This window comes from Helicoverpa zea, chromosome 23, assembly GCF_022581195.2.
Source record: "Helicoverpa zea isolate HzStark_Cry1AcR chromosome 23, ilHelZeax1.1, whole genome shotgun sequence".
Lineage (NCBI taxonomy): Eukaryota > Metazoa > Arthropoda > Insecta > Lepidoptera > Noctuidae > Helicoverpa > Helicoverpa zea.
In genome coordinates, this window is record NC_061474.1 from 9,062,076 (window position 1) to 9,075,592 (window position 13,517).

The following is a 13,517-nucleotide window of genomic DNA, read 5'->3' on the forward strand; positions in this document are numbered from 1 at the left end:
GTGCAGGGTTCAAAAGGCGTCTTATAACAATCTTATTATGGGACCTAGGTAGTCTCAAAAATTACACAGACATATAAAATAGCAATCACAAAACTTAATTTATTCCGAAGTAGCCCGGATTACTTTTGTATAACTGACTAGAAAAACTCAATCAATGTTAATATATTGGCAAACAAACACACTACAACTACTGACAATTAAAACACAGCATATAAATTTCTTATTTAGCATACTAATTACACTATCGATATTCGCAACTGGCAACAATTAGCGCAATTAATGAACAAGCCAAATAATCAACACACAGACAGGGCCGGATTTAGCAAGCAGGGACTGTTGCAATTTTAGCTCTGGGCAACGGTTGGTGCAGCGGGACGGAGTGTCAGACTTTTACTGACTTACTGATCCAACTTCAATACTTCTGGAGTTCTTTTTAGCTACAAGGGTGCTGTACCAGGGCTTCAACTCTTTTAAACAAAACCTGCAGAACAGGATGGCGTCGGTCGTAAATGGGTATTTAATGCATTTAGGCTACAAAGAAGGCCGCATTTTTGGTTAGTTAATGAGAAATTATCAAACAGCTACTCACGCTATGGGTGTTGTTGAGGGTATCAGACTTTTGCCGGCTAAAACTCACCTACATTCCTTCTAGAGCTCTTTATATACTAGAGTTATGGTAACTCGTGCGAACAATCCCGCAGCTCCGGCGCGTTTTGTCCCTAAGTGTTCCTCTAAATAAGAAAGTCCCCTAGTAGACTCAAGGCCGATAATAAAATAGCTATTGTTTCTGCATAAAATCCGGCACTGTGTTGCCCACACAATATGGAAGCTATAAATAACAGAAATGCAACACATTGCTATTCTATTTATTGTAGGCGGCTTATCAACAATGTTACTGTATTTTGTAATTGTAGTATGGGAAGTTTTACTAAATTTAACACAAATAGGTAAAGCTGCGTCTACGCTAGGAGAGCCGAGTACGAGCGGAGCACGAGCCGAACACAATTCGTCTAGTGTGGACCAACTTTCAAGCCTCTAACGAGCGCGCTGCGAGCATTTCGTTCGTGCTCGGCTGCGTTCCGCCTGTTGTCAGTTTTTAACGAACACAAAGCGATTTGCTAACAGTGATCGTTGTAGGTTCGTTGTACATCCACACTTGATGCCGCGAACGACAATTCGAGAACGGCTCCGCTTGTGCTTCGCTCGTGCTCGGTTCGTCTAGCGTAGACCCGCCTTAATATTTAGAGCTCCCGAACACTGTAAACTTTTAGTCGACTGATAGTTTGTTTTGGCTTGTCTTAGTACGCACATTACTAAGATAAATCAAATCAAATTTTTCAAATCAAAACGTTTATTCGCGTTCGTGACGCACACACAAAAACGAATATATATAAAAGCTCACAAAAATAAAACAAAACAGGAACGAAAACGAAAAAAGAAGAGAATGGAAAAATGAAAATATGCGTCACAATCACGCGAAATGGCCCTCGCTCAGCATATGCAGCGACCCTATGTGAGACAGAGTCGCGGCGCTGGTTTTCAGCGATGGCCAAAGATCAGGCATTGAGCCGAAAGCACACCCACTGAAAACTTTGATTGGAATACAAATACAACCATATGTTCAGCGACTGACCGTATGTTTCGATTACAGTATACGGGTACCTAACGATGAGAAAAAAATGTCTAGCCCATGTCATTTACATGCAGTATATGATATGGATCTGCGATGCATTATCCTTCTCTTGATTGTGAAAACTTTATTTGATTCCATAAACTAAGTTCAAGCTACGTACAGAATACATACTATTCCCTAGACATTGACCAAGCAAGAAATTAATTTCTCTTCCACTTATTTTACAACTTAGTAGCACTTTTACAATCTTGTTCTCGTTAAATAAGATTTTATAGGATCATAAAAGAATAGTGAACTTGTAATAGTAAGGCTCTGGTTTCAAACGTTCTCTTGAGCTATATTTAGTTAAGTTACGGTCCGTTTGAAACCATACAATACCTTCTATATGTTACTACTAGCTTCCGCCCGCGACTTCGTCCGCGTGAAATAGTTAATTTGGGCTAACGCTGACTTTAACTATAAAAAAGGTTATACCTCCCCACTCAGAGACATTTAATGATTACTTAAGTCATTCCTTAGTGACGGAATGTCATACAAATCCTTCACTAAGGAATGGCTTAAGTAACCATTAAATGTCTCTGAATGGGGATGTGAGTGAGCTAACCTTAAAAGATAGACATATGCTGTCGCAGACTTTGTTTTTGAACTTTTAAAGGGAAACAATTCTGTCATACATGATATTTGCGAAACTTTAACCGTTTACGCAGCGCACGCAGCGTAAGCTCTCTCAATAGGAAAATATCCCCGGATTTTGAAACATTCTTCATTGGTGCTCCGCTCCTTTTGGTCTTAGCGTGATAATATATAGCCCTCTAGGCTTCCTCGATAAATGGGCTATCTAACACTGAAATAATTTTTCAAATCGGACCAGTAGTTCCTGAGATTAGCGCGTTCAAGCAAACAAACAAACATAATCTTCAGCTTTATATTATACTAGCTGGTCCCGCGATCTTCGTATCGTTCAAACCTTCCCTGGACCTCTACAAACATTTTGAAACCAAAATCAGCTCAATCGGCCCAGCCGTTCTCGAGTTTTAATCAGAGTAACGAACAACAATTCAATTTTTATTTAAATAGAAGATTAGTATAGATGACCTAATTATGGTTAAGTCAAAGAAAGAAAGAAGTTTTAAGGTTTCTGCACACAGCGGGCGCGGCGCGGCGGGACGGGACGGCAACGCGACACAATGTACTAGATCGTCGCGTCGCGTCGCGCCGAGCGGGACGGCTCTGTGTGATGTCGTCCGTAATATCTAGTACATTACAACTGCTCAGTGTCACGTCGCCGTCCCGTCCCGCCGCGCCGCACCCGCTGTGTGCAGAGACCATTAAGCAACGCTCAGCGCGGTTGTTCCGTGGATGGGTGACCATTTTGTCATGAAGAGTTCTTCCGTGTTTCGGAAAGCACGATTAACTGTAGCTCCTGGTTACATTTGAACATCTTTGGCAGTATATATGGCCAGTAAGTCTGACAACCAGTCATACCTATACGCGTATTGGGTTGCCCGGGTAACTTGGTTGAGGAAGTCGGATAGGCAGTCGCTCCTGTAAAACACTGGTACTCAACTGCGTAGAATGGAGTCCACGGGCTAGCAAGCGCAGTGTAGGACGTCCATCAATAAGGTGGACAGACGACCTTATAAAGGTCGCCGGAAGACGCTGGATGCAGGTCGCCTCCAACAGATATCTGTGGAGATCTAAGGGGGACGCCTATGTTCAGCAGTGGTCCTATGGCTGAGATGATGATGACTCAACTGCATTCTACTGTGGAAAAAAACCGTTTGTTTAAATCCAAAATTTTGCACATACATTCAAGGGTCTTAATTCACTTTTTATATAAAAAAAAAAAAACTCGATAATAACCACCCAATGAAAACGTCTTGATTCTGTTCAATACACTTGAATTATCTTTAAGCAAGTTCGATAACTTTGCATATTTTTTACATTTCAGTGAGTCATCGCGAAGTTTTGAGCTCTTGAGAGAACGTCACGATCCGATACTTAGATTTAACATAAAGGTTCGTTTAGACTATCACAATTTTTGGTCCATTTTTCGCATAAAAAAAAAATACAAAAAACAATTGGTCATGTACATCGAGAACAGAAGGAGCTGCCTTATGGCATGTCGGCTATTTTTGCTTCCTCGTCGTGTATGTTTAATCCCACAAACAAATAATAATGAAGGCGAATGCAAAGTCACTTGGGGATAGTGGAACTTCAAAACAGTCAACAAATTTTTCAAATCGGTTCAGCAGTTTCGAAGACTTTACGGTGCAAACATACAAGCACAGAAATGACTGTGAATCCTATATTTTTATAGAGAAATATAGTATGATTTATTTTAAAAACAAATATATAGTTAGTTAGCAACTATAAATATCTGAAAACTTGGTTATAGTACAGAATAATGGCTATCATCATCTCCCGAGCCTTTTTCCAGCTATGTCGGGTACCGGTTGCAGCTGAGTACCAGCTTTTTTCAAAATAATGACTCCTATAGAGAATCTTAAAATAATCCTATAAAGTATGGGCTCTAAAACAAACACCTGAACGCCACATTACGCAATTTTAATGAATCATTAATGAGGTCTTGTGCTATTTCTGTAATATTATTATACGGTCTACTCATAATATAATACAGATCTTACTATAGGTATTATTACTATATTTTAATACTAGCATCATGTAAAGTAACCTATATATTGTGACATAAACTTTATTACATACCAAATTTCATCAAATTGAGACACAAAAATCTGATTATCAAAACCAAAAAACTTTCATATTTGTAATATTTGTAGGATTTTATAATTTAAGGAAGACAAGCCGTGGTTTTAGAGTCCAGACGCAGATTGAACGGTACTCGCTGGAGAAGTCACTGGCGTAACTGCAATTTTCGTTGAAGAGTCTGACACTCCCTCACCGCTGCTAACCCACAGCGGGAGGGGTCATTTGATGATTTTTGACTTCCTTTGAATGAGTGGAAAAGACAAACTTACCTGGAGACAGGGAAGTGGACGGGAAAGAATCTGCCAACGACGGGGCACTCGATGCCGGCCGACCAGCGGGAAACTTCCTCCGCACCTTGTTCACTAAAGCCTTTCTTCGGGTCTGGGTGATACAGACATTAACGGTCAGCACTTCTAGTGAGGGTTTTTTATAGTCTTTCTTATGAAACGCGGGCGACACGAATAATGGGGCTGGCAACGGAAAGCTCATGTAGATGTCGCCACCATAATTCTGTCCCTGTCAAGTTGTTTGAGGTTGTGTGTCATTTTGATTCGGTTGCGTTTCAGGCGATATTTACTACCATCCGTGAGTGTTAAGTGTTAAAACAAGTTTAAATTGATTAATAACAATGTATTCTACATGGACAGTTCCTCAACTGAAAAAGGAATTGAAGGAACGAGGTGCTTCTTTACGTGGAAAAAAAGCAGACCTAATCGAAAGGTATGGCAATCAAAATGCTGTTTGTAGCCCTATATTGGTGTTTTACGTTGGTTTTGCGTATTATTCTGATGGAAGATAGACTTTGTGTCAACTGCAACACAAAATCGAAGTACATTGTATACTCATTTAGTTCCATTAGATATCTAAAATACACTTACGAATTTGCAACAACATTTTTAAATAATATCTTTGTTTTTCTACAGATTGGAGATTTACGACCAGAATTTCAACTTCGGAAATCGGGAAAATGTTGAAACAGACGATCCAGCGATGAAATTACCTTCTAATGAGTGCTACCGTGACATAAATAGTCACACAAAATTACCTCCATTAAATAAAACACAAATAAGACATTATTTATCATAGTAAGTTTCTGTTAAGTACAATACTCTAACAATAACATCTTGTGAAAAATATTTTTATTACCTAATACGTTTTTTCCTGGGTATTTAGTTGAAACCCAGCCGGTATTTAAACAAAATACCTATATAAATAATATTTCAAATTGTATTACCAATGATACTAGCTCATTTAATTGATTTTCTCATATTTTTCTTGCAGCACTAGCAAAAAAATGGATAAAGTGGCTCAACTGTATGAATCTCGACACTTAGTTACAGCACGATCCCACACCTCATCAAATGAAACATATATCAAAGGGATTTGCAGAAAAAGTATGAAGAAACTGCATTATAGTGTAGATATTAAATTCGATGAATATGGGAACATCATGGAAGCACACTGTGAGTGTCCAGCAGGTAGCGGAAATAATGCTTCATGTAAACATGTTGCTGTTCTTTTATTTGGCATAGAACATATGGTACATACAAAACAAATTTTATTATTTGAAACCTGCACTCAGAAGTTGCAGCAATTTCATGTACCAACATCTCGATATTCAGGAACACCTATCCGTGCCGAAAAATTGACACGGAGAAGAAATTTGCCAGTAATATTTGAGCCCTATTCTGTCAATAAAATAAACAAAATCAACTATGATAGTAGGGTTCGAAGTTTGGTTTTAAATTTCCCTAATAGCTCCATGCCTCTCAAACAAATGTATGAACCTGCCAATCCCTATAGCTTAGAGACAGATCACAATTATACTCTAGAAGATAAAAAATCAAAAATCTTGAAAAATTTGCTGGTGTCAGAAATAACTGAGGATCAAATAAAAAAAATTGAAGAGGAAACACGTTTTCAAAGCAACAGTGATGAATGGCATAACCAAAGGCAGAAACATATAACGGCTAGCACGTTCCATACAATATGTCATTTAAGAGAGACAACAATGAAGGTCTACGCAAAACAACTGCAACAAAAGAAGAAAACATTCTTCAGCAGAACAACAAGCCATGGCATTATAAATGAAAAAATTGCATTAGACAAATATTGTCAAATGTATGACCTCATAGCAGAGCCTTGTGGGCTTTTCATCAGCAAAGAACGGCCTCATCTTGCAGCTTCACCAGATGCATTGTTGGGTTCAGAGACTACGATAGAAATAAAATGCCCATATGCAAGCAGATCTCAAAATATAACCTCTACAAGTGTGCCTTATTTATATGAAATTGATGGTATTTTGAATTTAAAGAAAAATTCTCCATATTATTACCAAATTCAGGGGCAGTTGTACTGCACTAATAGAAAATATTGTAACCTGGTGATATACACCTATATTGATTTAAAAGTGGTATATGTTTACAGAGATGAACAATTTATAAAAGAAATGTTATTGAAATTAGATAATTTTTTTGAAAATTATTATAAGGGTGAACTTTTAAATAAGTATTTATATTATAATTATGAAGATTTTAATAAATAATGAACCAATCATTAATTTATGTTTTTATTTACTATTCCTTCCCTGAAATTACATAACATCATGCAAATGAAAAATATCTTCGAGGCTAAAGGAATATAATACTGGTTAAGTTCACTCGTTAGTATTTTATATGTTTTAGATAAACCAATAAGTCTTTCTATATGAACCCGTTGACTGGCTAGTTTCTGGTCTTGTTTTAATAATACTCCAGGAATTTGGGATTTTCCTTTTAAAAATGTAGGAATATTTATTCCTACACCTTTACTAGCAAATAAATCTTGAACATTGAAACCACGGTCTGCCATAATGCTGTCTCCTGGTTCACACTTCTCGAAAAGACTGCTGCGTTCCACAATTTGGCGGTCACTTGTAGATCCAGCATATGCTCCTGAACAATAAGTAAATAACCCACCAGGTGATGATCCGACTAAGAATTTCAAAGTATTTTTGTGTTTATATTGACTGAAAGAAGCTTTTTGAGCATCAGGTTGGCTAGGTTTTTGTATGGGAATTTCTGTTCCATCTATAATTATTCTTGTAGAAGGATAATTAGTTTTAAAAGAATTAGGCATATAAAAGTTGACTAGCTCACGAGATGGCCAGATATTAATGAGACTCCAAAGGTCATTAACAAAATTAATCCAGGTAATAATCACATTTGAAACCTCTGTTTTGCTTACACCAAACATTTTTCCTAGCTCAAAATCAGGCTTATTTCGTCTTAATTTAATAAGCAACATTAAAAATTGTTCTTCTATGGACAAACATATAACTCTGCTCCATCTATATTTTATATCATTAGCCATAGGCATTAATGTAGATAATACTAATGAAAACTTTTGGTAAGTTTCCAGGCCCGTATAAAAATTTACTGAATCATTATCAGTCACCAATAAATCAGTAGAGAAGATTTTCATAATGCTTGATGTTTGCGTTGCTTCATTTTTCATTATTTTTGTTGTATCAGTAACATTACAAGCATTTTGATGTGCGGAACCTTCAGTTAAAATATCCACATATTGACCAATATTTTCATCCTGTTCAGAACACAGTACATCCTGAAATGGTTCAATATCCCTGTTTTGCGAAGAAGCTGCTTCTTGGAAAAGGCTTTTCTTACAATTGCGAACTTTCAATCGTTCTTCTCTGTCCTCTGATTGTTTGGAAACAGGTTTTACATTCCATGGAAAAAGAGAAGGTACAGCAGACTTTTTCAAATGTTTATGCTGATGTTCTACCCCTGTAAATAAAATCTCTACTATAATATTTAATCATCTTAAATCCTAAGGACAAAATTATAACTTTTAGTGATGTTTACCTGTGTATTTACTAATCATTACATAGTCGCTTTCTTTAAAATGTTTTCGACATAACCTAGAACCACTTTTAGGTACGAAATTCACACGACGGATTGCTTTTAGCCACTTTCTTTTTAGTTTCTCATCCTTAGGGAATTGGTGGGTAGCGGTTTCAGAACAATTTGGAACACAGCAACGTGTCATTTTTATAATTTTCTATAATTAATTGAACTTTTCATAGGAAATCGCTTTGTTATGGGACAGAACGACGATAGCGCCACTTTGACAGTTGCCAGCCCCATTTGACAGATAGAAGAAAACACAAAAGCGAAACTCGTCATGGCAGGAAAAATAAAAAAGAAAGAAATGAGGAATCACCAAGAAGTTTGTACACAGATGTTTTCAGGTTTTATTCGCTTAACGCCTTTTAATTTCTCCATAGCAGTTGTATAGCACCGCGTATTTGTAAAGACTTATTTTTGTTTAGCTGGATATACCTACTTGTCAGTTTTTATTAGGATTAGGTTATTTTAGGCGTATTAGGCGTAGTTTACAACTTCACCAATTACCACCATTACTTACCCAATTTAATAATTATGTATTTTTGTTTAAAACTACCATAGCATTACCGCTAAAACAAACTTTGTGTTTCTTTTGTTTGAGTCTTACACCTGATAGATTTAGTCTGTGTTTTTCTTTTTTTCTCTCAATATTTGCATGCTGTTTTATAACTGCGGAATGTATCTAGCACTATAGTAATAATAGAGTAATAACTCTTGGACCACATTTTATGCACATAAATGAAATTATTATTATTATAACAAGAACTGAGATTGATAAAGAACGGGACACGCGAAACACAAAAACTTAATCCAAAAAAACGTTAACAAATACAGAATATCAAGATGATCTGCACACACCTTTACAAAGAAAATCAAGGAGAACAAAAAATCTCAGGTTCATTGACTTCATAGCAGACATTATTAAGTCGTGTCGGTGTTAAAGATAATAAAGTATATTACTAGCGTTCTATGAAATATAATTTATTATGAACATGCTAAATTCTGAAATACAGAGGATAGAACATGTTTTGGTTACCAAATGAAAGAGTTATGGGATAGATAGCATTTTTAATAAACTATAGAAATTTTTAGGTATGTATGGGAATGTAAATAAAAAAAACAGGCCAAGTGCGAGTCGGATTCGAGCATCGATTGAGGTGAAACTTGGTATAATAGGTATTTAAGCATAGATATCCCGATGCATGAAGTTGATTGTTCGGGATATGGGTGAATTTTTTTATTTAAATTTAATTATCACCTGTAATTAAACTTTGCTGATTTTGATTTTCTTCCAATTAGAGGCCTTTTCCTACATAGTTATTAAAAGGTCTAGTGTATTGAATGGGTCTTCAAGAACTCAGCCGCGAGATTGTTCGGAAGAGTTACCGCCGCCTTAGTACATAAAAGGCCTACGACGGAACACGACGGTTTTTAGTCAGTAAGAGTCTGACACCCCCTCACCGCTGCTAACCCACTGCGGGAGGAGTCATTTGATGATTTTTGTCAAAAAAAGGTGTCAAAGATTCCTTCATTATCTTCAGTTAAAAGTACCTACACTTCATTCCAATCAAGTAAAATGAAAACCAATAAAAAAAGATTGCTTAAGACTATTACTTAGTTTTGAATAGCTCTCGATATTCATTTCATTACAATAAATTGTGAATAGATAGATGGATCAATCATGGATACTATCGACAATCTAATTTTTAAACTTAATATCGTTTTTTATGCACTTTATTTAAAAAAATAATTGTCTGTCTAAGAACGTGGGTAACAATGGGTGATAAAAATAAAATATGATTTATATTGTCATTTTTTTAAATATGTGTTGTGGTTAATAATGTAGATGATTTTGTGGATAGCTAGACCGAAGGAAAACTAAAATAGCCTGAGATTTAATAATATTAATAAAAGAGGGATAAAGCTCATGTCGCATACTATGAAGGTATGGGAGAAAGTGATAGAGAAAAGAGTGCGAGAAGAGAGTGAAATTACCCAAAACCAATTTGGGTTTATGCCAGGTCGAGGGACAATGGACGCCATCTTCGCACTTCGCCAATTGTGCGAGAAGTACAGACGTGTGCACAGGAATCTGCACATGGTGTTCATTGACCTTGAGAAAGCGTATGATAGGGTGCCTCGGGAAGTGTTGTGGTGGGCCATGAAAGAGAAAGGTGTGCCTGGGAAGTATGTGGAGTTAGTTCGTGCGATGTACAGGCAGTCCTGTACGTATGTCCGATCGTCGGCCGGCAATACTGACCAGTTCAGTGTGGCTGTGGGCCTGCACCAAGGGTCTGCTTTAAGTCCTTACCTCTTCCTGCTTATTATGGACGCCTTCACGGCGGACATACAGGAGGAGGCACCCTGGTGCATGCTGTTTGCCGACGACATCGTCCTGGTTAGTGAAGACGGACCTGAGATCCAGAGCAGATTGGGGAGTTGGCAACAGAGACTGGAGAATGTTGGCTTAAAAATCAGCAGAACCAAGACCGAATACATGTTCTGCGATTTCGGCGGCCTCTCCAGTCCTGAAGCCATAGCGCTTGATAACGCACTTCTTCCAGTCTGCTCCGATTTCCGGTACCTCGGTTCGCTTATTCAGGGCGATGGCGAAATAGATCGGACAGTTACGCACAGAATTAACGCAGGATGGATGAAATGGCGGCAGGTAACGGGAACAACTTGTGACCCTCGTATTCCCCTTAAACTTAAGGGGAAAATTTACAAGAGTATGGTCAGACCTGCTGTCTTGTATGGATCAGAGTGCTGGCCCACAAAAGCGATGAATGAAAGACAATTGCATGCGGCAGAGATGAGAATGTTAAGAGGTATGTGTGGAGTTACGCGAATGGATAGAGTGAGGAATGAGTATATAAGAGGAAGTTTGAAAGTGGCGCCGGTATCAGAAAAACTGCGTGGAAACCGGCTGTCGTGGTATGGGCATGTGATGCGGAGGAATGAGAGTCATGTTGTGAGGAAGGTGATGAGTATGAACGTGGACGGATATAGTGGAAGAGGAAGACCAAAAAAACGATGGATGGATTGTGTGAAAGTAGATATGGTAAGAAAGAATGTTACTTGTGAGATGACGGGAGATAGAGGAGTATGGAAGAAGAAAACATGCTGCGCCGACCCCAAATGAAATTGGGATAAGGGCAGGAGGATGATAATAAAAATGGATGTAAAGTTTGAATTTTGATATTAGACTCATATAAATTACGTCTTGTAATCTCTAATCGAAAAAAACTATTTTACAAAAAAATTAAACCGACTTCCAAAAACACTAAAAAGACAAAAAAAAAACTAATTTTAGGTGCATCGGCCAAGAAGTCGGTGTCTAATGGATGTTACTAAGTTAATTTTGCACATTTTTCTTAGTGTTTTTGGAAGTCGTTTTAATTTTTTTGTAAAAAAAGTTTTTTATTTACAGCTTTTCAGTGATACGAATAGTTGTTACTATCCATATAAGTGGAAAGTTCTCATCAATATAAAGAATACAAGCCCAAATACGAGGTATTTTCCATATTCAGTTGTCGAGTTCCCTCGACCTTCTCTGGTCTCCATCATCAGGTCAGCTCCAAACCTTCACTGTTGCAAAGGTCTCGTCAATACAAATAATATAAGCACGAACACGAGGTAGTTTACATATTCAGTTGTCGAGTTCCCTCGACCCTCTCTGGTCTCCATCATCAGGCCAGCTCCAAACCTTCACTGTTAAATAGAGCTTTCAGGCATACACCTGAGTGTCAAATTTTTTACCCTATGTATGCCTACAACTTTCGAAGGTTCCCCTCGATTTCTCAGGGTTTCCATCATCAGATCCTGACCTGATGACTATGGGACCAATTGGCAGCTATTCCGCGTCGAACAAAAAAAGAATCATGTATATCGGTATATAAACCTCGGAGTAATCGATGTACATACATAGAAAAAAATATATATATATACCGGCCGAATTGAGAACCTCCTCCTTTTTGGGAAGTCGGTTAAAAACAAGGAATGGATCGGTTATTGAAATCCACTGTAACATACGAAAATCTTTAACCACGGATAACCCTAAACGTAAACAGAAGTTTCGAGCCAAGATGGGCTGGATATCGATGAAAAATCATATGGTAAGTGTTATGTAGGTATTGATATTGAAATTTGATTCGGTTGCAAGGTGACATAGGATAGGACGCTCTAAAATATGTTTTACAATGTCCCTCGATCTTCTGTCATTGTTCAAGATATAATACATAGAAGGTACACGTATAAATATTGCTACTCGTAAACATATCGGGTCCAACGATATAATTTCAGCCGTATCTGAAAAAACTGATGGATGTTTTCAAAAATTTGCTGTCGTCTGGATAAACCCGAGCGTTTTATTTTACTGTGGTATATGGGACCCTAAAACAATTTTGGGGCCCCCAAATCCGATGGATATATGCGTTCGATTTTATTTCAGCTATAAACAGAACGAATCTGTCATCCCAAAGTGACAGATAGACAACATATTTGAGGAAATAAATCCGATGTTTTTATAGTTATTCGTTGTTCGGAAAATGTGAAAAAAAGATAAGAAAATACGACACATCTGGCCTTTGGATTTTCATCTAGTTTTTGAATCGTGGCAAACAAGATTGCTTTTAAAATTTCATGCCAAATCTAAATCCCAATTTCTCGGTAAACATCCCGGAATATTGTATAGCAAATCTGGTGAAAACAGGACAAAATTCTTGTAAAGATGGAATTTTCTTTCGGTCTAATGTAACCATGAGGATTTTCCTTAACAACCATTATATTATACTTACATTACATTATACGAAAGCTAAGTGTTCATCACGTCTTCACCTGAATAAAAAGGTTTATCTGACCGAACTTCTACATTTAAAATGTTCTTGACTACAGTTTTCCTGTGGTTTCACCCGCGTTCCAGGAGAGCTACTATTATCTCTAGATAAAATATAGCTTATTTTACTCAGAAAAAGATTGTAGCTTTCCAACAGTGAAATAATTTTTAAAATCGGTCTTGTAGTTTATGAATTTATCAGTTACATAAAAACAAACAAAATTACAAAAGTATTCATGATATTAGTATATGTTGCACTTCATATATCATATCCCTATCTACATTTTCACTGCCTGCTTATGCTAAAATGTCAGAAAAGAATAGTGAACAGACATTCCATACAGTTTTATAAAATATAGAACCGACGAAATATAGACGAAAAACTTTTTACGAACAAAAATTGTTTTAACCAACC

The 13,517-nt window shown here is 37.1% G+C and overlaps 2 protein-coding genes across 2 annotated transcripts; one reads left to right on the forward strand and one right to left on the reverse strand.

The window, feature by feature from the left end:
• Positions 1-4,837: 4,837 nt before the first annotated feature.
• On the forward strand, positions 4,838-6,807 carry LOC124641725. The gene is made up of 4 exons (XM_047179891.1): positions 4,838-5,083; positions 5,287-5,448; positions 5,645-6,660; positions 6,791-6,807. The coding sequence occupies exons 1-4, from the start codon at positions 4,992-4,994 to the stop codon at positions 6,805-6,807; spliced, it is 1,287 nt and encodes a 428-aa protein (XP_047035847.1). The 5' UTR covers positions 4,838-4,991.
• A 111-nt stretch (positions 6,808-6,918) lies between these two features.
• Positions 6,919-8,505, reverse strand: LOC124641995. Its single transcript, XM_047180284.1, has 2 exons — positions 8,227-8,505; positions 6,919-8,148 (listed from the first exon to the last, which is right to left on the reverse strand). Exons 1-2 carry the CDS (start codon positions 8,408-8,410, stop codon positions 6,920-6,922), a joined length of 1,413 nt encoding a protein of 470 aa, XP_047036240.1. The 5' UTR covers positions 8,411-8,505; the 3' UTR covers position 6,919.
• Between the last annotated feature and the right edge of the window lie 5,012 nt (positions 8,506-13,517).

Excerpts from the sequence above, each read along its gene's own strand:
- LOC124641725 (XM_047179891.1), top strand. The coding sequence starts at position 4,992 with ATGTATTCTACATGGACAGTTCCTCAACTGAAAAAGGAATTGAAGGAA. Across the intron at positions 5,084-5,286 it reads AAAGCAGACCTAATCGAAAG|ATTGGAGATTTACGACCAGA; the intron begins GTATGGCAATCA and ends GTTTTTCTACAG. Across the intron at positions 5,449-5,644 it reads ATAAGACATTATTTATCATA|CACTAGCAAAAAAATGGATA; the intron begins GTAAGTTTCTGT and ends TTTTTCTTGCAG.
- LOC124641995 (XM_047180284.1), bottom strand. The coding sequence starts at position 8,410 with ATGACACGTTGCTGTGTTCCAAATTGTTCTGAAACCGCTACCCACCAA. Across the intron at positions 8,149-8,226 it reads AATGATTAGTAAATACACAG|GGGTAGAACATCAGCATAAA; the intron begins GTAAACATCACT and ends TTTTATTTACAG.